The 27,251-nt window shown below is 43.9% G+C and overlaps 1 protein-coding gene across 3 annotated transcripts in view; it reads left to right on the forward strand.

Annotated features, from left to right (window-relative positions):
• The window catches only part of NCOA3 (nuclear receptor coactivator 3), a 64,415-nt gene extending 38,824 nt beyond the window's left edge, over positions 1-25,591 (forward strand). For 2 of the 3 annotated variants that reach the window (XM_056547629.1, XM_056547630.1), the window contains exons 4-23: positions 1,604-1,776; positions 6,045-6,145; positions 6,426-6,600; positions 7,023-7,211; positions 7,306-7,407; positions 7,523-7,663; positions 7,830-7,977; positions 8,761-9,146; positions 10,487-11,364; positions 13,136-13,271; positions 15,286-15,474; positions 16,128-16,361; positions 16,766-16,889; positions 17,192-17,363; positions 17,452-17,754; positions 18,456-18,563; positions 18,776-19,001; positions 19,110-19,275; positions 20,265-20,403; positions 22,397-25,591. In XM_056547629.1, coding sequence (XP_056403604.1) covers positions 1,604-1,776; positions 6,045-6,145; positions 6,426-6,600; positions 7,023-7,211; positions 7,306-7,407; positions 7,523-7,663; positions 7,830-7,977; positions 8,761-9,146; positions 10,487-11,364; positions 13,136-13,271; positions 15,286-15,474; positions 16,128-16,361; positions 16,766-16,889; positions 17,192-17,363; positions 17,452-17,754; positions 18,456-18,563; positions 18,776-19,001; positions 19,110-19,275; positions 20,265-20,403; positions 22,397-22,408 — 4,102 coding nt within the window. In that variant the 3' untranslated portion in view covers positions 22,409-25,591. The remainder of the gene's footprint in view (positions 1-1,603; positions 1,777-6,044; positions 6,146-6,425; positions 6,601-7,022; positions 7,212-7,305; positions 7,408-7,522; positions 7,664-7,829; positions 7,978-8,760; positions 9,147-10,486; positions 11,365-13,135; positions 13,272-15,285; positions 15,475-16,127; positions 16,362-16,765; positions 16,890-17,191; positions 17,364-17,451; positions 17,755-18,455; positions 18,564-18,775; positions 19,002-19,109; positions 19,276-20,264; positions 20,404-22,396) is intronic. The other variant, XM_056547631.1, reaches the window with a different exon arrangement.
• Positions 25,592-27,251: the final 1,660 nt, after the last annotated feature.

Consider the following 27,251-nt stretch of genomic DNA (forward strand, 5'->3'; position numbering starts at 1 on the left):
TGCTATGGCATCGCTGCACGTGTAGGGCCCACCTTCCCTTCTGTCGGTGGCCTGTGACCTTGTTTCCACAGGTCTGCAGCGGTTGAACTCCTCTGCTCTGGCATGGGTCCTGAGGGGGCGACTCCGTCAGTTCAGCACATCCCCCCCCCCCCCCATGCCTCCAGGTATCTTCCTGGGTTTCCTGTGCATGGTGGCTCGGGTGCCTTCTCTGTCGCAAACGACTGGACCGGGATGGCTCCGTTGGCACCCATCTGTTCTAGGGTTTCACCCCAATGGGGGTTCCTCTCAACACTTCTGGTTGCTGTGTGCTTGTGCTTCTTGCATTTGTAGTCATGTCTTGTGTCTTTTCCCTGCACCAGTGTCTGGGATTCCGATCCCTCTGGGGTCACAAATTTGATCCTCCATTCCTCGATATGTTCTCGCAGGGTTCCTGGGGGCTTCGTCCACCCAGTACTTGGTTCCCTGTTACTTCAGTGCCTGATGACTTGACATTCCCCCCTTCCACAGGGGGTATGGGGATTACGGAGCTTGACATGGTCAATGCTTGAGTTTCATCTCGACCGTCCCTTGTTTTTTCCCTCCACTGTGGGGGACTAATTTGCTGAGCGCTTTTTATTGCCAAGATGGAGCCATCCCCCTCTTCCCACTATATGGTGGGGCCCGTGTGTGTGTGTGTGTGTGTGTGTGTGTGTTTTTATTTATTATTAGAATTTTTTTTTTTTTTTTTTTCTACGAGCATTCAGCAAAGCTTCTCGCAGCCTTTGCTTTCCTGGCTCTTTTCCGGTTTCTTGGTTATTTAGTGCAGCCTTGGCACTCTCCTCTGTTGGAAGAGTTTATGCGTTTTGGGTCCTGCTATTGCTCTCCTCCTCCCTCGCTGCAATCTCTTTGGAGGGTGTGTTCATCCGGGATGTTGCTTTTCAGTGCTCTGGGATCAAAAACCGGATAGTCTCCATGACTTGGACACTATGCTGGGATGCTGTGGCGTGCCTACTTTGCTAGGTCGGCCCTCCTGGTTTTTGGGCCTTAGTGATGGTTGAGGTCTCTGGCATGTGCAGCGGTCCTGCCCAGACTTCTCAGTGACGCCATTTGTGGGGCGGTCTCTCTGTACCACACTTCTTGTCTCGACACGGAAGTTTGTCACTTGGAGCGGTTCGCGGCCGTCCGTTTGCTTACCCTTCCAGCTGCTTTGGGAACCTCCAGCCCCTTTTCAGTGCATTCTGCTCCTTTTTTGGCCATGCTTACCTTCTGTCTCTTCCTTTGGGGTCCATGTACTCCCGAGATGGAGAACGTTCCGGTTCTACTAGTTAAGAGAATTTCTCCTCCCGGGTGCTCGCAGCGGGCCCCTGGCACAGGGGTTTTGGGTCTGCTGATGTTCAGGTCATTGTTATGTGCCAGACCTCTCTAGGGCCGGTTTCCATCTTTCTTTTTTTTTTTTTCCAGTGGTTTTCTGTTCTCCACCTTCTGCTCCAGCGTACGCTGCTCTTCCTGGCATTTTTCTGCCATGTTCTCTTGATGCGGTTGTCTCTGGAACTGTTGCATCTCTAAATCTGTCTGCAAATGTGAAGTGTTCAGGATTTGTTAACCACTGTCTCTTCTCTTCTAGTTTGACCTGTAGCGGTGAGAAGAGGCGACGTGAACAGGAGAGCAAATATATTGAGGAACTGGCAGAGCTGATTTCAGCAAATCTCAGCGACATCGACAACTTCAATGTAAAACCTGATAAATGTGCAATATTAAAAGAGACAGTCAGGCAGATCCGCCAGATCAAGGAGCAAGGTAACCCTTCCTCTACCCTGGGGTTGTGATGTTTGTATTAGGGATGCACTGATATATCGGCGGCCGATACATATCGGCCGAAAATAGCTATTTTGGGGAAATGGCGAAACAACAAAAGATTTGCCGATAATGACCCACCTCCCCTGCCCGCCCACAGCACAAGTTACAAACACTGCCAGTGCCAGAGGCGTAGCGTGGGGGGCGGCCGCACCGGGCTCAACATCTGGGGGGGCGCGCTCTCCGGGATAGGAATACTTCTTTTTATGTGCCCGGGCAGGCTCCCGTATGTGGCTGCCGGTGGGGGCCGACCAGAGCATATAAAAACTAATACTGTATACTAAAAACCAGGGGGCCTCCAGCTGTTGTGAAACTACAACTCCCAGCATGCCTGGACCGGCAAAGGCTGTCCGGGCATGCTGGGAGTTGTAGTTTCACAACAGCTGGATGCCCCCTGGTTTTTAGTATACAGTATTAGTTTTTATATGCTCTGGTCGGCCCCTGCCTGCAGCCACACACGGGAGGAGGCCCGGGCACATAAGAAGTATTCCTATCCTGGACATCCCCTGTGTCCCGAAAAATCTTTTCGGGACATAAGGATGTCCGCCGGTCACTCACCATTCCCCGGCCAGCGCATGTCCTTCGCTTCTCCGCCTCTATGGTTGTATGCACGGCACGGGACGTCCCGTGCGTACAACCATAGAGACGCAGGAGGACCGCAGGATCGTCGCAGGAGAACGCGCGCTGGCAGGGGCCTGTTAAGTGACCGGCGGCGCGTCATCTTCTTCAGTGTTCTGGTCACCGCTCCTCCGGTCCCGGCACCTACTGCTATGGTCCATAGGCCATAGCAGTACATGTGACCCCGAGCCGGAGGAGCGGTGACCAGATCACTGTGGGGGCAGCAGTACAGACATACAGCCTCCAGCCATACACTGTATATGGCTAGAAGCTGTATGTCTGTGGGGTGGGGGAAAGTTGCCTACTATTGTGGGGGAACTGCTGACCTAATGTGGGGGGGGAGCTGCCTACAAATGTGGGGGGGGAGCTGCCTACAAATGTGGGGGGGGAGCTGCCTAATATTGTGGGGGAAATGCTGACCTAATGTGGGGGAGCTGGCAATCTAATGTGGGGGAATCTAATCTAATGAGCGGAGCGCTGCATTTTACCAGAAGATGGGGTGAAGTCATTTTCGATTTCGGTATCTGTTTCGGACAGACATTTTTTATTTTTTTTTTATTTTTTTATTTTGGTTTAGTTTTGGTTCTGAAATTTCCATTTCGGTGCACCTCTAGTTTGTATACTTTAGCCCGATGCAAGCAGCGATCCAGCATATCGTCGCTCATTCTCCCCTGTACAATATTGCTGCACCTATTCACTATTCAGAGCAAGGTCTTGTTACCAGTGGGGGACCTCAGGGATCTGTACTGGGACCAATTTTATTTAATATCTTCATTAGTGATATTGCAAAAGTTCTCAATGGTAAGGGTTGATGTTCCTTTAGGGATACGCCAAATGGAAAAGGATTTAGGAAAACTAGAAGAATGGTCAGAACTCTAGCAACTGAAATTTAATGTGGATAAGTGCAAGATAATGCACCTGGGGCTTAAAAACCCTCAGGCACAATATAGAATATTTGACACAGCCATGACCTGAGTAATTATTCCAGAAGACTTAAAAGTAAGAAGACAATGTAATAGAGCAGCAGGAAACGCTAGCAGAATGCTTGGATGTATAGGAAGAGGTATAAGCAGTAGAGAGAGAAATGCTCATGCCACTGTACAGAACACTGGTGAGACCTCACTTGGAGTATTGTGCGCAGTACTGGAGGCCGTATATCTAAAAGGATATAGATGCTCTAGAGCAGTGGTTCTTAACCTTGTTGGAGGTACTGAACCCCACCAGTTTCATATGCGCATTCACCGAACCCTTCTTAATTGGAAAAATAAAATTATTTTTTCAAATTCAAAACATAGGAGGTATATATTTATACATAGGTGCACAAAATGAACAAAACCATTAAGAACAAAGATCAAAACCATGAAAACATGATTTTCACTCACAAACAAAAACATAATGAATATTTACTGCAAATCAGTGTGACTTCTGCTGTTGTCTTTCAGAGACCAGTTCAGAAATGCGCAATTTTACCTTGGCAAGTGCCAACATTAGGCAGGCAGTGTTCCCCCCCCCCCCCACATTAGGCAGGCAGTGTTCCCCCCCCCCCCCCCCCCATATTAGGCAGGCAGTGTTCCCCCCCCCCCCCCCATATTAGGCAGGCAGTGTCGTCGTCGTCCCCCGCCCCCACCCCCCTCCATATTAGGCAGCCAGTGTTCACACACACACACACACACACACACACACACACACACTCTAGGCAGGCAGTGTCCCCGGGCAGGCTCCCGTATGTGGCTAAGAGCCACTGCTATAGAGAGAGTTCTGAGGAGAGCTACTAAACTAGTACATGGATTGCAGGATAAAACTTACCAGGAAAGGTTAAAGGACCTTAACATGTATAGAAGAAAGAGACAGAGGGGATATGATAGAGACTTTTAAATAGAGCATATTTAAAAGAAGGAAAAACTACCACAAGAGGACATAGTTTTAAATTAGAGGGGCAAAAGTTTATGCAGTTATATCAGGAAGTATTACTTTACTGAGAGAAGTGGTCGCTGGAAATACAGTGAAGGAGTTTAAACATGCATGGGATAAGCATAAGGCTATCCTTCATATAAGAAGGGAGGGAGGAAGGGGGGCAATTACTTGGTCTTGGCATGGGACTGTAATCAGCCTTTTTGTCCAATAATCACCTTGTGTAAAAGGTCCTTAACCCCTTGCCACATAACAGTTTATAAACGGCTCAGCTGCATGGCAGGGGTATAAAGCGAGCTCAGGAGCTGAGCTCGAATCATACCCGCAGGGTCCCAGCTGCTATCAGCCAGGACCTGCGGCTAATGCCGGACATCGCTGATCAGACTGATGTCTGGCATTAACCCTTAAGACGCCACAATCAAAGTTAATCACGGCGTCTGTGTCGAAATCTGTTCCCGGCCACGCAGTGGAGCTGATCAGGAGCATCGTGGGGAAATGTCACGATCAGCTGTTTGGACGGAGTAAAGCCTCGTTACTGCATTCCCTGCGGTCCAATTGGTGCTCCTTTTCTGCTGCCAGCTATTGCAGGCTGTAGCAGTCAAGCACTGATAACACTGATCAATGCTCTCCTATGGAGCAGCATTGATCAGTGTATGTGATCTGAAGATTGCATGTAAGCCTCCTAAAAAATAATTTTGAATAAAAATTATGTAACCCAAAATAAATATAAACGTGGTATCGCTGCGTTTGTGTAAATGTTAGAATTATTACAATTTTAATTTAACCGCACGACCAATAGCGTGAACATATATATAAAAAGTCAAGAATTGCGTGTTTTGGTCGCTTTTTATTCATTTTTCTTCTGGTATAAGAAGCGATCAAAAAGCCCCATGAAAACAAAAATGGTATCCCTAAAAACTTAAGACCATGGCGCAAAGAATGAGCCCACATATGTCCCAGTTTATGCAAAAATGTTATAGGGGTCAGAAGAGGGAAATTTTAAACATGCTAATTTTCATACAAAGTTATAAATTAAGAGTAGTAAAATAAAACAAAACCTATGTTTGGTATCGTTCTAATCATATGGACCTACAAAGTAGATGGAACATGTCATTTGTACCGAAAAGTGCACTGCATAGAAGAAGCCCCAAAAGTAGCAAAATTGCTTTTTTATTTCATTTCACTGTAGATTTGGTGGTAAAATGAGTGATGTCATTACAAATTACAGTTGTTGGCACGTAAAACAAGCCCTCATATGGGTCTGTAAGTGGAAAATTGAAAGTGTTATGGCTTTTAGAAGACAGAGGAAAAACTAAAGTAAAACATGTCCTTAAGGGAATAATACTTCACCATAAATGCATATATGTTGATTTTTCATGTCTGACATGTCTGTCCTGGAGCGTCTCTTCTTGCTCTGCTTGGCCCTTCATCAGACAACAAATTCTCACCTACCCATTAGGTCCTGACCGCATGGGTGACTCGGAGCATAGGTGAAAAGAATTCAACAGCAGAAGCACATGAACCAGTGCAACAGGTTTCCCCCGAAAATGTATCTAATAGAAGAAGAAAATTAATGAGCACTTGTTCTGCTGTTTGGAATGAATGTGGGTACACTAGCATGGGATCCTGTGGTGCTTGTAACTGTACTCTGTGGATAATGTTCTGCTCTTCTTTTGTTACAGGAAAAGCCACCTCCAGTGATGATGATGTCCAGAAGGCTGACGTGTCATCAACCGGACAGGGGGTCATTGATAAGGATTCTCTGGGGCCCCTTCTTTTACAGGTGAGTGTACTGATCATGCAGTGGAAAGGGAGACATCTGTTGGGACATGACAGTAATGTCACTTATGTTTTATGACCTATTTATTGTATGACACCACAGTCTGTCCTTCATGTATCTTATTGGTAGTGATCATTGACCGCCGCTTGTCTGTACGTTGGTTACAAGCTCTCCTATTGATCAGTATAATGCTGCTGAGGACTGGGCGCGAGGGTGGATGATTTCGGGGGTGTGAGCGAGGAGGACTCCTTTCTCATCACATTGCTCTGATCTTTGTATCCAGGCCCTTGATGGTTTTCTCTTTGTGGTGAATCGGGATGGAAACATTGTATTTGTGTCAGAAAACGTCACCCAGTACTTACAATACAAGCAGGAAGATCTAGTTAACACCAGTGTCTATAGCATCCTGCATGATGACGATCGGAAAGACTTCCTGAAGAACCTGCCCAAGTCTACAGGTAGGACAAATTCCCCCTGACCTGTGGGGATTCTCCTTTATTGTATATAACCGGTCCTTCCTCCCTCAGCGGGTCAGAAGTGTACATTAAACCATCTGGATTGTGTTTTCCTACATTGTTGGGGACAATTTACCAAAACCTGTGCAGATGCCAATAGTAACCAATCAGATTGCTTCTTTCATTTTCCAGAGGCCCTTTTAAAAATGAAAGAAGAAATCTCATTGGTTTCTATGGGCAACTGAACCACTTGCTCTGCACAGGTTTTAATAAATCTCCCCCTTTGCCACACTCCTAACCCTGGTTATTTTACAGTAGGGTTGTTAGGTGGCTCCCATACAGTGGTAGGGGTCGCTCACATACACAGTGGCTGTAAGATGTTGTTCTGCCACCATCCTGCTATAGTTTCTTCTGTCTTTCCAAAGTTAATGGGGTCCCCTGGTCTAATGAAGCCCCCCGGCAGAAGAGTCACACGTTCAACTGCCGTATGCTGGTTAAGACCACCCTTGACCACCTGGACGATGGCAATGGAGGGATGGACTCACGGCAAAGATATGAGACCATGCAGTGCTTTGCACTCTCTCAGCCTCGTGCCATCATGGAGGAAGGTGAAGGTCAGTAGGTTATGCGATGGCTGCAGCCTTATCTATTTCCGTGAGTTGGATTAATACATGTATTGTATGACCATGTCTGCTCTCTTTGGATTAGATCTCCAGTCCTGCATGATCTGTGTTGCCCGGCGAATTACAAATGTGGAGAGAGCATTCTCTTCCAATCCAGAAAGCTTCATCACCAGGCATGATCTCTCAGGTGAGAGCATTGAACCTCAACCCCAACAGTCAGCAACCCCCACCCCCCTTGTGTGGAACTTTCTGGAGGGTTGTCAATGTCCCCTACATTTACCTTCACTGACTTCTTATAATAGGCAAAGTGGTGAATATTGACCCCAATTCTCTACGTAACTCCATGAGGCCAGGATTTGAAGACACAATCCGCCGCTGTATCCAGAGGTTTCTGTGTCACAGCAATGGACAGCCGTGGACGTATAAGCGCCATTATCAGGAAGGTGGGTGCCAAAAGCTGGTGGTGTAACAACTGCACTGTCATGGGGGTATAAAACAAAGTATCTGCAGAGCCCATATGGTGGGCAACTTCTTTGTCTTCATCTGTGGGGAGTTCAATGCACTGATGGGGACGCAGCTGTTTTACCACTTGTGATCTTATCATTGCAGCATACGTCCATGGTCACGCTGAAACGCCGATCTACCGGTTCTCTCTAGCTGATGGCACAATGGTCACTGCACAGACCAAGAGCAAGCTATTCCGAAATCCAGTGACAAATGACCCTCATGGCTTTGTGTCTACTCATTTCCTGCAGCGGTAAGTCCTGTCATGAAAATGCCAATTTTTTCAGAATGTCGGGAGGTTCTCAGTGCTGAGTTCTTATTTTAAGAGCACCTGTACCCCCCCCCCCCTTTTTCTTACAGTTTCTTGATACAACCTCCAGTTCCTCAGATATTTGGGTTTATAATTTGGCCATCCATTCAGGAAATGGTCACGTGTGTGAACTTAATTTTAATAATGGGAGTAAATATCAGGTGATCTGAAGGGCATATCAAACTATAAAAGGGTGTGTGGTTAGGGCACCCCAAGCTATTTAATGATAGTAACATTGGGGGAGATTTATCAAAACCTGCCCAGAGGAAAAGTTGCTGAGTTTTCCATAGCAACCAATCACATCGCTTCTGCTTAAAAGAAGCAATCTGGTTGGTATGGGCAACTCGGCAACTTTTGCGCTGGACAGGTTTTGAGAAATATCCCCCTTATTAAATTTTTTTTTTTTTTTTTTGGGTTGCCTACATGTTCTCTTTTAATGCAGTGTGCAACCTTTGGCTCTCCCAGTATACTCAGACGGGGTTGTAGTATTTCAAATGTTGAAGTAACAATTTGCTACAGCTGGGGAACCACAAGTAGGGGAAACATTGATTTAAGGTGTCTGAATAATTTATATATGCTGTGGCATCCAGTGCAGGAGATTTGGGGACCCTAACTCAGGTCCTATAGAGTGTACATAGAGTATATGATATAGAGTGCACAGTATACAGAGCGCCACGTTCATCTGTGTGTCGACTCATCTCCCTTGTCCTTTTGTTGCTGTTTTAGGGAGCAGAATGGATATCGGCCGAACCCTAATCCTATGGCACAAGGAGTTCGTCCGCCTGTACAATCAAATCCCACTCCTGGCAATGCTATGAATGTTACATCTGCTCAGGCTATACCTCCACAAAACCGTGACTATGGCATGGGGGACACAAACAACATGACACCAATGTCTGGCATGCGATACGGATCGACCAGCAATATTGGGCCTGTGCCCCAAGCTCCAGGAATGCAGCAACCCTCATATCAGAATAATAACTATGGACTAAATATGAGCAGTCCCCCCCATGGGAGTCCGGGCATAAGCAGCAACCAACCTAATCTGATGATGTCACCCCGCAATCGTGGAAGCCCTAAAATGGGTGCCAGCCAGTTCTCCCCTATTCCAGGTTGTCTTCTTAAACCAATCATCTGGTTATTTATGTTGCATCAGCCATTTCTGTGGCTTTGGTGAATAAATAGGATTATGCTCACTTTGGCAAAAAAAAACTCCAAAAGTCCTCAAAATGTATTTTACTGACCTTGTCGAGGGCTTGTATAGCAAAGTGTCAATCTTTACAGATGATGCTAAACTCTGTAAAGATAAATTGGAGGTTTGGGCTGAGAAGTGGCAGATGAGGTTCAACACTGATAAATGTAAGCTAATGCACATGGGGAAGAAAAATCCGGGCTGGGATTATGTATTAAATGGGAAAACCTGTTGTAAATAGTTAGTAGTAAACTTAGCTGTAGTGACCAGTGTCAGGCAGCTGCTGCCAAGGCAAATTAAATCGTGGAGTGCATCAATAGGGGCATAGATGCCCACGCCAAGGAAATAATTCTACCACTGTACAAATCACTAGTCAGACCACACATAGAATACTGTGTACAGTACTGGGCACCAGTGTTCAAGAAAGATATAGTGGAGCTGAAGAGGGTTCAAACGGGAACCAGAGTAATAAGGGGAATGGGAGGACTACAGTACCCAGAAAGATCAGAAATAGAGTTTAGTTTAGAAAAAAAGGCTTAGGGGAGACCTAATAACTATGTATAAATATATCAGGGGACAGTACAGAGATCTCTCCCATGATCTATTTATACCTAGGACTGTATCTATAACAAGGGGGCATCATCTATATCTAGAGGAAAGAAGGTTTCTACAACAGCACAGACTGGGGGTTCTTTACTGTAAGAGCAGTGAGACTGTAGAACTCTCTCCAGAGGAAGTGGTCATGGTGAACTTAAGAGTTCAAAATGGGCCTGGATGCGTTTCTAGTAGCGATATTATAGGTATGGACAGAACATTGATCCAGGGATTTATTCTGATGCCATATTTGGAGTCAGGAAGGAATTTCTACCCCTAATATAAGGCAATTTGCATCAGCCTCATAAGGGATTTTGTTCCTTCCTCTGGATCAACTCAGTAGGGACACAGTAGGAATATAGGTTGAACTTGATGGCCTTATAAACTGTTACTAAAATCAGCATGGATTTTGTAGCTGATTTTTTTTTTTTTATGTGGCTTTTGCTGGATATTTACTGCATTTTTTGGGCCGCTGTTTTTAATGTGGAAAGAAGTGTGTTCCATGTATCTAAGGAAAAACCTATTTTTGCCCTTCTGAACAAATCCTATGGTTGAGTCTCTTGTCCTTTTTAACAACCCATCACACGTGTCTCTAGTCAATGTGTGTAGCATGTTTGCTCCTGTCTTCCTCCTTGTTTCATTTCCTCTCTACTCTCTCTCTTCTAGGGATGAATTCTCCTATGGGGTCCTCCGGGAACGCCAGCGGAGGCAGCTTCTCCAGCAGTTCACTGAGTGCCCTCCATGCCATAAGTGAAGGGGTCGGCAGCTCGCTCCTGTCATCTCTGTCATCTCCTGGTCAGAAAGCGGAGAGCACCAACATGAACCTTCCCCAGCAGAGTAAGATGGGGAACCAGGAGTGTAAGAGTCCCTCAGGATTGTTTTGTGAACAGGCGCAGGTGGAGAGTTCTGTCTGCCAATCCAGTGGTAGAGATCACCTTGGCGAGAAGGATGTCAAAGAGAATATCTTGGAAGGCTCTGATGGGCAGAGAGCACAAGCAGAAAGTAAGGGACACAAGAAGCTGCTCCAGCTACTGACCTGCTCCACGGAGGAGCGTGGCCACAGCACCATGAGCAGCTCCACTGTGGACTCTGGGTGTAAAGATTCCTCCACCAATGTAACCAGCCCTTCTGGGGTGTCCTCATCCACCTCCTCAGGCGTCAGCTCCACCTCTAGCCTCCACGGCTCCATGCTCCAGGAGAAGCATCGTATCCTTCATAAGCTCCTGCAAAATGGAAACTCTCCTGCTGAGGTTGCCAAAATCACAGCAGAAGCCACCGGCAAGGATAACTTCCAGGAGACTGTTAGCTCTGCACCTTGTACGGAGGCCACAGTGAAGCAGGAACAGCTGAGCCCCAAGAAAAAGGAAAACAATGCTCTTCTGAGGTACCTGCTGGACAAGGACGAGGGTAAGGAGCCTCTGAGTAAAGATGTGAAACCTAAAGTGGAACACATGGACAGCAAGCTCAGCCAGTGCAGCAGCTCCACCGGGCCCAGCTCCAGCCAAGAGAAAGACATGAAGATAAAAACGGAGCCTTCTGAGGAGGTAACTAGGCCATGGTCAGGGTCCCACTGCACACATTTTGTCCCTCAACTGGCATTGTTGTGTTATATAATGCTGATCCAGAGGGTTTCTGTCATGCTAAAGCACTCATTATACAGATCTGCCCATTCGGGGTGTTTGATAATACGGTCTCTGTATTCTCTATTATTGCTTGCCCCATCACACACACCACAAACTGCAGAATGCTAAATCTCTGGGGGTAAATACGCTCTCATGCACGGTGTTCTAGATTGGTCATTAATGCCACCGATAATTTACATGCTGCAACAAGAATTCAGTTTTGTGACTATTCCTGCTGCACAGCCTCTAGCACGCTAGACACATCACATCTGCCCCTGAGGTGGCACACACTATTTGCCAGAGAGCGCAAGATTGGGTTAGGAAGTTAGACAAAAGCACTTTATAATAAAGTTTAATCATCCAGGACGCCTGTGATTTTTGTCTGGATTGGTTTGGAGGGTGGTACAGTTTATATGTAATAATGGGGGGGCTACATTCACACTGTCAGTTGTCTCCGGCAGTGTGAAGCACCTTATTTTAGGATTGAGAATAGCCGGAGAAAAATAGTGCTTGCACAGTCTTTTTCCCTGGCTATTCTCGCCGAAAGTAACGGCGCCCGACAGACACCATTGCCTATAATGGGGTCCATCAGGACCCTTTATTGGCTGTTATGACCTGTCAAAATATCTGGAGATGAGCGAACTTACAGTAAATTCGATTCGTCACAAACTTCTTGGCTTGGCAGTTGCTGACTTATCCTGCATAAATTAGTTCAGCTTTCAGGTGCCCCGGTGGGCTGGAAAAAGTGGATACAGTCCTAGGAAAGGGTCTCCTAGGACTGTATCCACCTTTTCCAGCCCACGGGAGCACCTGAAAGCTGAACTAACTTATGCAGGATAAGTCAGCAACTGCCGAGCCGAGAAGTTCGTGACGAATCAAATTTACTGTAAGTTCGCCGATCTCTAAAAATAACGGCTGTCAAACTGCAAAAAAATAGATAAAAATTTGACTTGGCATACCGGCAGTCTGAAAGGGGCCTTATAGTGATGTTTCACGTTAGTTAGTTTTTGCTAAACTACCACCATGGCATTATACTAAACTGGAACACTAACCATGCCTATCATGGTTGAAAATACATAAAGCTGTGCTGCTATCATGAATGGTCATGCAGTCCACTGTCCAAACCTGCATTTTAGTTCTTGATACTTCATTGTCATCATCTTCCAGGCAGCTCCTTACTACAGCCGCCTCTAATTTTCCTATGAATACGCAGTGAAGCAAGGAGTATGTGTGGTGCAGCAGTGAAGTCAGGCAGACTCTACCTCTTCGTGCTACACATGTATGGGAGATTTGAAAGAGGTGAAGTGATGTCAACCATGAAAGGGCAGGTTTGGAGACCAGACTTGGGTGACAGGATAGCTGCACTGACCTGTAACTAGCATGCAGTGCTCCATATTTTAAATGTTTATTTTATACATAATGTTGTGTTCATAATGGGGCATCTCTATAAACCACTTTGGTTTAATGTCTTAGTGGCACCTTACCTATACCATAGGAGCCTGTAAACTCCTCCTTTTTAGTTTCACAAGTTGACTTTTTAAGTAAGTAGTAAAGGAGGAATTTATCATTTTCGCAGTTTGGCTGCGCGTCCATGTTATCTCCTAGGGTATAGGAGCAGGTACATATCCCATAACATGAGCAAATGCTGAGCTCCAGGAATGTTATAACTGTTGTGTGTTGCATCTAATTGCAGGTGACTGGAGACTTGGATCACTTGGATGCAATTCTTGGTGATCTCGCCGGTTCCGACTTCTACACCAATTCTATGAGTTCAGGTAGCGGCAACATGGCGACCAAACAGCCAGTATTCCAGGACAGTCCACCACTAGGTACGCTCAATGTTCTCTAAGGGTACCTTTACACGTGTGCAGGGTTTGATGCGCAGGATTTTCTGCTGCAGATTTCAATGTAAACTAAATGACTGAGCACAACTTCTAATCTGCAGTTACAAATCCTGCACATCAAATCTGCACAGGATCCTGTATGTGTGAACGTACCCTAAAGGGGCTGATCTAGTCCACTGAATAAAGCTTAAAGCGTAACTTTGAGTCCTGAGACCCTCTGAGATTGAGAATTATCACCCTGTGGAGTGTGCAGCAGCCACTCTGCACTCCCTGGTCAGCCGGTCCATCTGACTCATTCACTGCCTTGGGCTGAGTTCACATCACGTTTTTGCCATGTTGTTTTCAATCTGTTTTTCTAAAGAAAACCGTATGGCAAAAAAACGGATGGAACAGTATGGCAAAAAGTAAACCATATGAGTTTTTAAACAGTATACTGTTTTTAAAAGTGCATACAGTTCCGTCAGTTTTTATAGAAAAAAAAACATACGTTTTTGAAAATGTTGTCCATTTTTAATGGGAGGGGTCTTGGGTGGGGACTTAAGGATTCAAATGCGCATGTGCAAAGTAAAAACGTAGATGTTTTTCCCGTATGGAAATGTATACATGTGCGTTTCCCATTGACGTCCATGTTAAAAAAAAAAACATATGCGGTTGCAGTAAGGTTTTTAAACCGGAGTCAAAACCGTGGTTGACCACGATTTTATCTCCGGTTTAAAAACCGTACTGCAACCGAATACGTTTTTTTTAACATGGACGTCAATGGGAAACGCACATGTATACAGTTCCATACGAGAAAAACATATACGTTTTTACTTTGCACATGCGCATTTGAATCCTAAAGTCCCCACCCAAGACCCCTCCCATTAAAAATGGACAAAATTTTCAAAAACGTATGGGTTTTTTTTCTATAAAAACTGACGGAACTATACACACTTTTAAAAACAGTATACTGTTTAAAAACTCATATCTTTTACTTTTTTCCATACTGTTCCATCCGTTTTTTTTTTTGCCATACGGTTTTCTTTAGAAAAACAGATTGAAAACGGTGTGGCAAAAACGTGATGTGAACCCAGCCTAAGTCTATGCAAATAAGTTGGGTTTGAGTGACAGCTGGGGAGTGAGGTGTGTTCTGCCGTGAATTTCACCTGGTTGAGACTCTCGAGTGCATTGGGTCTCAGGACGGGAGCCTGGTGCGATGTAGGCTTTTGACATGTCTGGACAACATGCTAAATGTGTTCCAAATGGCATTAACGCGTTATTGCTTGTGTAATGAAAACTTTGTTGATTTCTAATAGACTTTGTTTCAATTCTCCAGAGCTCTGCTTACTGTAGGTGAATGGGAAATTACTTGATTACATAGAGAGTGACAGTCTGGGGTTTAGTCCAGGACAGCAATGTTTTTTTTTTTTTTTTTTTTTGCTGGATAGAATTTTTATTAGTGATGCATTGTTTCAGACCCTTAGCCATGACCAGTATCAGTACAATCCCCAAGCAAGTAGCAAAAGATAATGGAGCACTGCAGCCAAAGGAGCAAACAACTTGTATGTACTCACAATCCTAGCATATGGCTCACAGAAAGCAGGTGTGTATGCAGCTTTGTTAATTAGTTAATTAATGCTCTCAGGACCAAGAGACAGTCTGTGTCCAAGATGCAACAAAGTAAAGAGCTCACTGCACAACTTGGGTTACCAATATCCAACAAAGAAATTTATTGTTTCAAAGTGTGTTAAAACAACTCGCAAAATTGCACAGACAGGGAGAGACAATAAGAAGTTAAGGAATGTGTGTACCTGACAGCCGTTTTGTACCTAAGTGGTACTACTGACCACCATGACAAATATCAGGTCTGGGTATATACTGGGTATATAGAATATTCCTATTTACTGGTGTCTATCAGAGATCTTAAGAACACAAGGTTTATTAGAAGGTTGCGTGACTGTCTTTATACTCTTATCAGAGTTGTGAGGTTGGTTTTTATCAGATTTTACCTTCTCTTTAGGGATGAGGAGTCCGCAGAATGTACCAGTCACTCGGCCACCTTTTAATCGGGCAATGTCATTGGACAGCACAATGCCAGGAAATTCCACCCCACCCGTCAGGAATGTCAGTAATTTTCCAATGATGCCAAAGCAAAGTATGATGGGAAGTCCAAGAATGATTGATGCACAGGACAGCTTTGGGCTAATAGGTAGGTGGTTGGTTACACCAGTGATGGTAGCTGGGTAGAGATTTAACATTTCTGGAAATTTTAAAGCCATGGAAAAAATAAATAATTTTATAAATTTAAAACCATTTCAATGCTAGATCTTGCTCTCACTATTTTACGGAGAGGGATCAATTAACTGGTTGGCCAGACTCAAAATAAAATAAAATTATTGTCTGTGATGGGGGTAGACCATTATCTGTGATGAAGGGAGACCATTAATAGGAATCAGAAATGTCAATGGCCGATCTGAGAGGACAGACACAATCAACTACTGTAATACCAACAAGGTGGAACCCGGGAACGACCAAACTAAACTTAAACTTTTTCTCTACAGCGCCCCTAGTGACAGAAATTCATATTGCGCTTCTTTAAAAATTGCATTCTTAGTATTTGAATTGTATTCCAGGATTTGCTTGTCTTCAGGTGAGACTGGAGAACTGTGTTATGAAAATATTATTTATCATAATAAAATAAAATTCCCAATTGTTTTTCTGAAAAAAAAAAAAAAAAAAATCAGTTTGAGAACAAAGACTGCATTTTTTCCAATCTTCCTGTTTTTCTAGACCTTGCCATCTCTAGGGATTTGCTGATAGTGTCTGGGTTATTTTATCCATTCCTCCTTCTTGTATTTACAGGTAACGGTCCCAACCGGAGTATAGGCCAGCACCCAGCTGGGGAGTGGGCAATGCAGAACTCTGCCATCAGCCGCATGGAGCCCTCCAGCACGGGGCCAGTTGGGAGGCAGGGGTCAGAGTACAACACTTCCATGCCACGGCCAGCAATGAGTGGAAACATTACAGGACTTCCAGCACGATCAAATAGTATTCCAGGGGCCCAGCCAGTGCTGCCACAGCAAATGATGCAGATGAGTGAGTGTCATGGGAATTTGAGTCAGTATTATCGGATTCACTATCTGCATGATGGCCACATTTGTTGTGTTCCTCTGCTGATGTGATGGGTATATTAAGCCTGTAATAACATTTTTGGAGTCGGACATTTTATTTTTTATTAATTTTATTTTTTATTTTTAAGGGGCCCGTGTATACTGAAACAGGTGTTTTAAAAAATTTTAAATAAATAAATAAAAAGCCCTTCTCCCCAATGAAAGCAAATTACCATTCATTCAACATCTCAATGGATGAAGTAGATTATATTGGTGCGGTCTCCACGGAGCATGTATCTATAATCTGATCGTGTGGCAGATGTCTCTATCCAGATTTATTTGCTTTTAGTCATCACTTTATGTATTTACCTTGTTTTTCAAATATTTCAGGACCCAATGACCTGCCAATGGGAATGGGCTCCAACCCATACGGACAAGCTCCTTCTAACCCTGCAGGTTCCTGGCCGGACAGCATGATTTCAATGGAGCAGGGGCCTAGTGGATCTCAGAACAGGTGAGCCCAGATCTGTGCTCTTTCACCTCCAAAACGTGCACACACACCTAAGGGCAGCAGATTCCTCAGGTTTTGCACTAGAGTTGAATTAATGCTGGAGACAGTCCTCTATAGACACCGGAGGAATATGTCACGCATGCTCCTGGCTTTACAGTCTTGGGACTGTCCTATTTTCCCTTGTGACCCTTGGATGAATCTTGCATGTAATTGGAGCCTCTTTCCTTCTGTCAATTAAAGTTGTATCCTGGTCGTGGACTCCTTACAGACCAGATCCATGACCTTCTTCTCTTTCCAATTTGCAGGCAGCTTGGCCGCAGTTCCTTGGATGATCTCTTGTGTCCCCCATCAACTGTAGAAGGACAGACAGATGAAATTGCTCTGCTGGATCAGTTGCACACCCTCCTCAGCAATACAGACCCCAATGGCCTTGAAGAAATAGACCGGGCCCTGGGCATCCCTGAACTTGTAAATCAGGTGAGTGTAAGATAGGTGGGGAATGGGGGCCTCCAAGAAGACCTGAAGTTGCTTATACTCATTTCTCCCACCTTTAAAATCTCTGCAGGGCCAAACTCTAGATCCCCAACCAGACTCCTTCCAGCCACAAGACTCCCCAGTGCTGATGGATCAGAAACCTCCTATGTATGGGCCGCCTTATCCGGGGCAAGGGTCCACCATGCAAACTGGGGGCTACAATAACATGCAGGGGCAACATGCACCATTCAATTCCATGATGGGGCAAATGGGGCAACAACAAGGCAATTTCCCTCTGCAAGGAATGCACCCAAGGGCTAGTCTCATGAGACCCCGGACAAACATCCCAAAGCAGCTGAAGATGCAGCTTCAACAGAGGCTCCAGGGGCAGCAGGTAAGAGCACCCTCTCCAGGCTGTTGCCTATCTCCCTTCTCTCTGCTATTCAGCTATTTTAAAGGGGTACTCCGGTGAAAATTTTTATTTTTTTTATTTTATTTTTTTAATCAACTGGTGCCAAAAATTTAAACAGATTTGTAAATGACTTCTATTAAAAAAATCTTAATCCTTCCTGTACTTATTAGCTGATGAATACTACAGCGGAAATTATTTTCTTTTTGAAACACAGAACTGTCTGCTGACATCACGAGCACAGTGCTCTCTGCTGACATCTCTGTCCATTTTAGGACTGTCCAGAACAGCATATGTTTGCTATGGGGATTTCCTTTTACCCTGGACAGTTCCTAAAAATGGACAGATGTCAGCAGAGAGCACTGTGCTCATGATGTCAGCAGAGAGCTCTGTGTTCCAAACCGAAAAGAATTTCCTCTGTAGTATTCAGCAGCTAATAAGTACAGGAAGGATTAATATTTTTTAATAGAAGTAATTTACAAATCTGTTTAACTTTCTGGCACCAGTTGATTTAAAAAAAAGTTTTTCACCGGAGTACCCCTTTAAGTTTTACATGATAGAGATTTGCTGTAATGTTCCTGTATAGCTTAGCTTCTGAGGGTGTATATCAGGACACTGAACGCTAACATCTGATGTCTCATATTGTAGTATAGGACAAGCTGGTGACTCTTATTCTGTGTTCACAGTTTCTGAACCAAAGCCGACAAGCACTGGAGATGAAGGTGGAGAGTATGAACGCAGCTGGTGCACCGGGGGTCATGAGGCCAGTTATGCAGACTCCAGTAGCATCACAGGTGAAAACATGATCACATTCTATAAAACATTGGTTCTATCCTATCATAATCCATGTACAGAACAAATAGCAGTGAGCATAGATATGCCCTCTGCATGGTCTTTAAGACCCCCCCTGACTGCTGTAATCTAATATGGTGACAGTGATTTGTACAAGTAGAGAGCTGCAGGTTGGCACATTGTTTTCTGGTTTTACGCTCTCCTCTTTTTACAGCAGGGATTTCTAAATGCTCAGATGGTTGCTCAACGGAATCGGGAGCTGATCAGTCACCAACTTCGCCAGCAGCGAATGGCCATGATTATGCAGCAGCAGCAAGGGCAGTCACAGGGGTTCAGTCCTCCACCCAATGTCACCGCCACAGCTAGTATGGAAAACCAGCTGGGTGGACCCCCCATGCCTCAAGCCCCCCCTCAGCAGTTCCCCTATCCACCAAACTATGGTAAGCTGTATAGGGAGGTAACAGTGATGTGTATGTGACATAACTAACAATTATCTCCTCCACGTGGTCTCATCTGCATTGTGTTTAAATGTGCTGCCCTTATTGCAGGAATGAATCAGCAGGCTGATCCTACATTTGGGAGAGTCTCCAGCCCCCCCAACCCCATGATGGCATCTAGAATGGCTCCTTCCCAAAACCCACATTCACAGAGCACACAACTGTACCAGTCGCCAGACATGAAGGGTTGGCCATCAGGAAACATGGCGAGGCCCAAGTATGTTGTGGATATGAATCTCCTCCTTCCATGCCTGGTTTACATATGCTGCATCTTCTGCACATTTCCCGCAAAGAATTTCATGCCTTTACAGTAGGAGCAAAAGTGGATGAGATCCGCATCAATTTTTTGTAGATTGGTAAAATTTAAATTAATTGGTGTAGTTTAACTCACATTAAAACTCACTTTGCTATTGCACTCCTTATGGTAAATAAAAATATTTCTCATATACTTTGTTTAAAAAAATGAAGTTGTTTTATTTGTGCTTAAAAAAAGACTTTTGGACCGAAGCCAAAACACAGGAAGTGCAGCCTGGAGTGCTGGGGGTGGGGGGTCCAGCCTCATCCAATCATAGCTTATCTCACACTTAACTGCCATATGCTGTTGGTTGGACACACTCCCTCAGCACTCCAGGCTGCACTTCCTGTGTTTGGGCTTCGGTCCAAAGTCTGTGGATGAGATGGGAGAAAATGTGCTCTTGAGCTTTTTTTTTTAAACACAAATAAAACATAAAAAAAGTCTTTTTTTTTTTTTTTTTTTTTTAAACAAAGTGTATTAGAAATATTTTTTATTTACCATAAGGAGTGCAATAGCAAAAATGTAGTTTTAATGAGTGCCCATTTAAAAACAAATATATATATTATAGTGTGTGTATGTATATATTTGTGTATAGAGGAAAATTGCTGCCTGAATAGTATGACTAGGATTCTTTAGTATGGTTTTGTGATAACATTTCCTTACCTTGTTGTGACCACGAATGATATTAGAGCTAATATTTTGGTTACATCCAGAGATGCAGTCACAATTTAGCTGTCTCAGAAATTCCTCATCTTTCCACTACTTTGGTATTCTTCTTTGCTTTGTCTTTCCCAGTGGGGAAATGTGAGGTTTATTCTTTGACTTCTTAGCAGAATTGTGAATGCAGCGTTGAATGTGTGTGGAGTCTCTGATCTATCTTCCCTGATTTCCATCAAATTTTTTTGTTGCAGCTCCTTTCCCCAACAGTATGGGCACCAGGCCAACCCAGGCACGTACAACATGATGCACATGAACAGCAATGGCAGTCACATTGGTCAGATGCAGATGAACACTTTACCAATGTCCGGGATGCCGATGGGGCCTGATCAGGTGACTCCTCTTTGCAGCCTTAAGTGTTCTGTCATGATGCCAGGGTCTTTTTTTAGAATCTAATGTAGATATTGGAGACTGGTTTCTGTACCCTACTGTGTACAGTAAATAATAAATGTGGGAGCTAAACGTAAAAAAAGGAGGGGGAGACCTAAACCGAGAACACTGCGTTGCACATACCCGTGTGCCAAAAAGATGAATACTGATAGTATAAAAAGGAGAGCAGTCCTACTAGGCTAGGTAAAAGTAAGATATAAATAGTCTATAGATTATAAGAGAAACATATCTAAAATAGCATAAAATATTAACATTTATCAAGAAAATAGGGCAGGGCCCTTGTTGCAGACTGGTCACTAGATAAAATATTACAATGTTTTATAATACTAAAACAAATAATAAAAGGTAAATATAAAATATAAACAGTGATATTGCACTTCAACAATGGGACAATAAAGGTGGGGCAATGGGACAGTGAAAACAGTATCTGTTAGGTTATGTTGTGAAATCACATAATAGGAACCGGGATTAATCCAAATGAAAGTGCATGGTAGAAAAATTAATAATCCAATAGGGAAAACTGCTTTTACTCCTTTTTTATTTTTTATTTTTTTTTTATTTTTAAAGATTTAACATTTTTTTAAATTGCCTTTTTCTGACCTAACTTTTTTTTTTTTTTTTTTTTTTCTCCTCTGTATACCAGGCTTTTACATGCTTTTCATTTTTTGTGCCCTTATTTTATTTTTTTTTTTTGGTTACACTTTTGTATTTGGAAATAGTTTTTTTTAAAATTTGGCGATTTTTACATTTTGTGTGTATATATAATCACTTTTAGTCCCCTAAGGGGGATCAATGCATTGATCCATGAAATCCAAACTCTACTGATAGAGCAGATCTGCAGCCATGGATGCTCAGGTAAGAGCTTTGGCTGCCAGGACAAGGTACTAGTGGTATGGCCAGATCAGATTCTCTGAATCACCGAAGATACTTGTAACCTGCATTTAAAATGCTGTTATCAATTTTGACGGCGGCATTTAAAGTTGTTAAAGGGGTACTCAGCCTCTAGACATCTTATCTCCTATACAAGCTATAAGATGTCTGATTGCGGGGGTCAGATCTCTGCTGCGGCACCGCAGTCATCAGGTGCATTGAGTGAACTTCGCTCTGTGTCTTACTAGCGATGCGGGGCTGATGTCATGCCAGACACAGCGATGTGAAAGACTCCTTGCCCGTTATCGCAAACACATGATTACAGTTGTTGCTGCTAAGTGTGGCACAGCCAGCTATTAGGTCAGGGGGCAATTACTATAGGGCCATGCTATGAAAAGCTTTTTTTTTTCTACATAATAAATACAATCACTTTAATGGTCTATCCACACGTACAGTATTCTGCGCAGATTTGATGCACAGGGTTTTCTGCTGCAGATTTCAAAGTAAACTGACTGAACACAGCTTCATATCCTGCGCATCAAATCTGTGCAGGATACTGTACTGCATTTTGTTTACTTGGGTTATCTTTGGGTAATATGAAAACTTCTATGATTATCTGAAACAGGGTAAGTACTGCATCACTGCTCCCTTTTTTTTTTTTTGCTTCCTGTGTTATCAGTTTTGGGTGATAGGCTACTCCTGCATTTAAGAGAGGGAAAGCGAGCGCAGGATAAGGTCAAACAGGAACTTTATTGGTGATCACATGGAGCACACAGAAACACCAATGCATTTCGGGTCAAGCTTGACCCTTAATCATGCCATGATTAAGGGTCCAGCTTGACCCGAAACACGTTGTTTCTGTGTGCTCCATGTGATTGCCAATAAAGTTCCTGTTTGACCTTATCCTGCGCTGGACATTCCCTCTCTTAGTTCTGTCTACTGGACCGGTGGCACAGCCGGTTAGTTCGGAAGCGGATGGGAAAGTCAGGGTGAGGTGAGCCGCCAACTTTTGCTGTTATTGTACTCCTGCATTTCTCCTTTCTAACTCCTTTTCTTCTCCTTTTAGAAATACTGCTGACGCCGCCCATCCTGGTCTGAGGCTGAGCTGACTGTATGAATGGATCTGTTCCTGCTTCAGCCTTTTAAGAACTTTCTGCTCCTGATGTCCTGTCTGAGATTCCGGGGCAGGAGCCACTGTTGTGTTGGAGAATCTGGCGGTAACATTCTTGCAGAAGCCGCTGTGGCCGTTTCATTGTTATATTTTAGAAGTTCAGAAAGTTTTATCCCAAAGCATCAGGAACATTCTTCTTGATTCCTGCGAGTTTTCATTTTGTTTTTGGAGTAGATTCCTAGAAAACTTTGTGACTTCTGATAGGAGGACACCCGTGTTAATCTCGCCGTGCAGTAGATTTTGCACTTTACGACTGTTGAGATCCCCAGGATTTTTTTTTTGTCTATTTTAAATATTGAGATTGCAATAGCCCAGAGGTTTCAGGAACATGTATGGAGTGTGGCCGGGATTTCCGCTTGTCTCGTACCCCCCCCCCCCCCTTCTTGTGTACACATTTTGTATATATGAAGAGACATTATTATTATTGTATATGACTTTTTCTAGGTCACTGTCTGTTCCATTTGTTCTGTTTTTGGTTCTAAGCTTCTGAAGCTGCATATTTAATTCTGAGACTGCCATAGGTCTAGAGTGCCTCACAAGATCTTTAGCACCTGCTGTCAGATGGTGACTAAACTGCAATTTGTGGGGATGATTTCTGGTTGTCTGTGTTACATCTAAGGTGAATACAGCAATACCATTGTGTTTTGTATGTTACAGGTATCAGCTTTGTTACATGTTCATTGGCGCTTCCCTTGTATGCACCACAGGGTATTACTTACTCCCTGTGTCCACAGCTCCCATGGATACAAGTGGTCATGTGACTGCTGCACAGATACAAGTGGTCACAGGTGACTTTGATCTGTAAGGGTTTGTTTACACTGGATTTAGAAATGAGTTTGAAGCAAGTTGGAGCCTCTGTGGATTTTCTGCAGCTAATGTTGACTTCAGTGGCATCTGCTGCAGATTTTCTGCTGCAGAAAACCTGCCGTGCTAAAACTTGCTGCAAACTTTCTTCTGAATCAGCCCGTGTGAACGTACTCTAAGGAGCGAAGAGGGACTTGATATACTGAATTACATTGTATCCTACGGTAGACTCTAGTTGCAGTACATAGAAATAAACCCACCAAGGTGACAGAAGTAAATATGAGGAATAACGGCAGACACTTCCCCACTCACCAGATTTAGATAAAGGAGTCAAAATGCACATTGACTCTAAGGGACTGTGGATGAGATCCTGTGGACAGCAACAGAAAACTTGTCATGAACTTTCAATGGTTGCTCCAGTCTTCTACAATTAAAGAGTACCTGTCATCAACAAAAACTTTTAATATGTTGTTCATAATCATTAATGAAGAGATATTGTAATATATCTTAATTAAAAAATATTATACCAGTTTTTTCATTTTTATACTTTTGGCCACTAAGGGTCACTCTTCTATGCCTGGTCTGCAAGCAGCATCCTATGCTTTCCATAGTAAGTGTACAGCTTTTAGGACTAATGCTGAAATGGCTCTGGTCCTTCCACCGGAAGTTCAGTCCTCTCAGCTCAGGACTCACTCCCAGCCTGTGAGCTACAAGCCTGCACATGCCTCTCATATAACAGAGGCCAGTCACCTCCCCCTGCTCTGTGTTTTCCCTGCCCCTCACCGCAGTTATCTTATACATTGTATTATCTCACTGCACTCCCTGCTCTGTGCCCCTCCCCTGCCTCTGTAATTGCTCCCTCAGCCCCTGGTTCTCAGCATTGACTTTTTAGTGCAGAGAGACAGGCTGCCGAGGGGCTGCCGTCCCTCTCCTGTACTTAGTCTGTATGCACACTGCAGAGCAGTGTTTCCCAACCAGAGTGCCTCCAGCTGTTGCAAAACTACAACTCCCAGCATGCCCGGACAGCTGTTGGCTGTCTGGGCATGCTGGGAGTTGTAGTTTTGCAACAGCTGGAGGTACCCTGGTTGGGAAACACTGCTGCAGAGGGAGAGCAGCATACAGGAAGACTGGGACAAGCAGAGTCCCCGCCAGGCTTCATGTGACATCATGCCTGTCGGGACCCGCCTCCTTCCACCCCTCAGAAAGACAGTGCTCCTGAGCTAATGAAGAGGGATAAAAAAAGGTATTTCCACAGCGTTTTAAACCTCAATAAACACAGGGATAGGCATAGTTAGAGAAAGGGACAGATGGGGAGGGGGATCAGGGAAAGTTTAGATGATGACAGGTACTCTTTAAAGTTCTGCAGCTTTATTATGAGTTGAAATGTATTAAAAAGGTGCACATCTCTTAAATTGTGTATTTTTAATTCTGCCTTGGAGACAGTCTTAGAGCTGGCGAAAATGTTCTGGCTTAAATGAATTTGACGTATGATTGGCCACACCCCCTCCTACTTTTCTCACCATTTTTGAAATGGAAGAGTTACAAGATGCAGATTAGTGAAACTCCTGTGCACTATAATTTTATAACTTTTTTACACTTAAAAACTGGTGTATATGGTTTGCTAAATTTTATCTTTTTCTATTGGAAGGTGTGCAGAAGTAGTAATTCAGTTTTCTTTTCGGACTGCAGCGTCTGTATCATGAGAGGTTTCTTATGACCTGTGTAGAGGTGTGCATTGGACCTGGCAGCTATCATAGCAGTGACACAGCTCCTCCCCACAATATCTGTTACATTCAGGCGCTACCACTGTTTGCTGTCTATCCTGCCGCCCCCTCTCACGGTCTCCCTGAATGTTCCTTGGATTATTCCCTGGTTTAATGGCAGCCCCCAATATTCCTCAGCAGGATTCTTCCCATTATAGGCATGGTGTGGCATCACGCTCTTGTGAGCTGAGCCAGTCACCTCCCGTATTCGCGCAGTCTTCCTTCCGCCCATGTTTGTAGAGTTCTCATCTATGTTGGCTGCTTCTTGTTCTGTTTCTCCTGTTAGTTTGGGGTGGCACTTGTTTATTAAGCAATAATGAATCCGTTCCTCCCGTGCCTTCCCGATGGACTCGCCCGCCACCCTCCCCCACCGGTCAGGGTATTGTACTGTCAGTAGAGAATGAGCAGCTGGCAAGGGGTCTCCACAAATTTTGTGCAACACGAGAATGAGCCTATTACATGTAATAATCTGTACAATTGTATATTTTACATTTCTGTGTAATAAAAGGCTTCGTGTCTGGTTTTTCGGTGTGAAGTGTGTCATGGCTGGGATTGGAACTGCTGTTTATGGTAAGATGAAGGGAAGAAACTAGAGCTTGGGGTCCTGTGTATTTATGGGGGGGGGGGGGGGGGAGGGGGAGATGTCAAATGTCATAATCAACATTGCAGGATAAACCCACATATATAAGCTAACAATTTACAGCCGCATCACATTTTCAAGGTATGTTTTCTGGTACTCTCTAATGGACCAAATGCGCTTCTTATAATTTCTTCACCCAAAAAAGTTGTGAACTGAATATTGGTCTATTAACCCCTTAAGGATGCAGGCCATTTTAACCTTAAGAACGCAGCCCTTTTTTGCCATTCTGACCACTGTCACTTTATGCATTCATAACTTTGAGATGCTTTTACCTTTTCTGATTCTGAGATTGTTTTTTTCGTGACATATTGTACTTTAACATACTGGTTACTTGCATCCCTTCTTGGTGAAAAATCCCCAAATTTCATGAAAATTTAGAAAATTTAGCATTTTTCTAACTTTGAAACTTTCTGCTTGTAAGGAAATTTACATTCCAAAGAAATTATATATTGATTCACAAATACAATGTCTACTTTATGTTGGCATCATAAACTTGAGATTTTTTTACTTTTTGAAGACACCATTATAGAAACTGAACCCCTCCAAAGCATTCAAAATGACATTCAGAAAGTGTGTTAAACCTTTAGGTGTTTCACAGGAATAGCAGCAAAGTGAAGGCGAAAATTTAAAATCTTCATTTTTTACACTGACATGTTCTTGTGGAGCCATTTTTATTTTTACAAGGGGTAAAAGGAGAGAAATCTGCCCCCACCCACCCAAAATATGTAACCCAATTTCTCTCGGGTAAGGAAATGCCTCATATGTAGATGTAAAGTATTCTGTGGGTGCACTAAAGGGCTCAGAAGGGAAGGAGCGACAACGGGATTTTGGAGAGTGCATTTTGCCGAAATGGTTTTTGGGGGCATGTCACATTTAGGAAGCCCCTATGGTGCCAGAACAGCAACAAAAAAAAAAAAACACACATGGCATACTATTTTGGAAACTGCACCCCTCAAGGAATGTAACAAGGGGTACAGTGAGCCTTAACACCCCACAGGTGTTTGACTGCTGACTCTTCATTAAAGTCGGATGTGTAGATGGAAAATTATTTATTTTCACAAATGCTGTTTTTTTCCCCAAAATTTACATTTTTACAAGGGGTAATAGAAGAAATGGGGTTACAAATTTTGGGGGGCATTTTTCCCGGAGTATGGAAATACCCCATATGTGGATGTAAAGTGCTCTGTGGGCGCACCACAATGCTCATAGAAGGAGCGCCATTGAGCTTTTGGAGAGAGAATTTGTTTGGAATGGAAGTCAGGAGCCATGTGCGTTTACAAAGCCCCCATGGTGCCACAACAGTGGAACACACACACACACACACACACACCCCACCCCCCCCACCACCACCCCCATTTTGGAAACTACACCCCTCACAGCATTTACACCCCACTGGCATTTGACGGATCTTTGGAACAGTAGGCTGTGCAAATGAAAAATTACTTTTCATTTTCACAGACCACTGGACACCTTTTGGGGTGTAAATGCTCACTGTACCCCTTATTACATTATGTGAGGGGTGTAGTTTCCAAAATGGGGTCAC

The sequence above is a fragment of the Hyla sarda genome, chromosome 12 (assembly GCF_029499605.1).
Source record: "Hyla sarda isolate aHylSar1 chromosome 12, aHylSar1.hap1, whole genome shotgun sequence".
Taxonomy (NCBI): Eukaryota; Metazoa; Chordata; class Amphibia; order Anura; family Hylidae; genus Hyla; species Hyla sarda.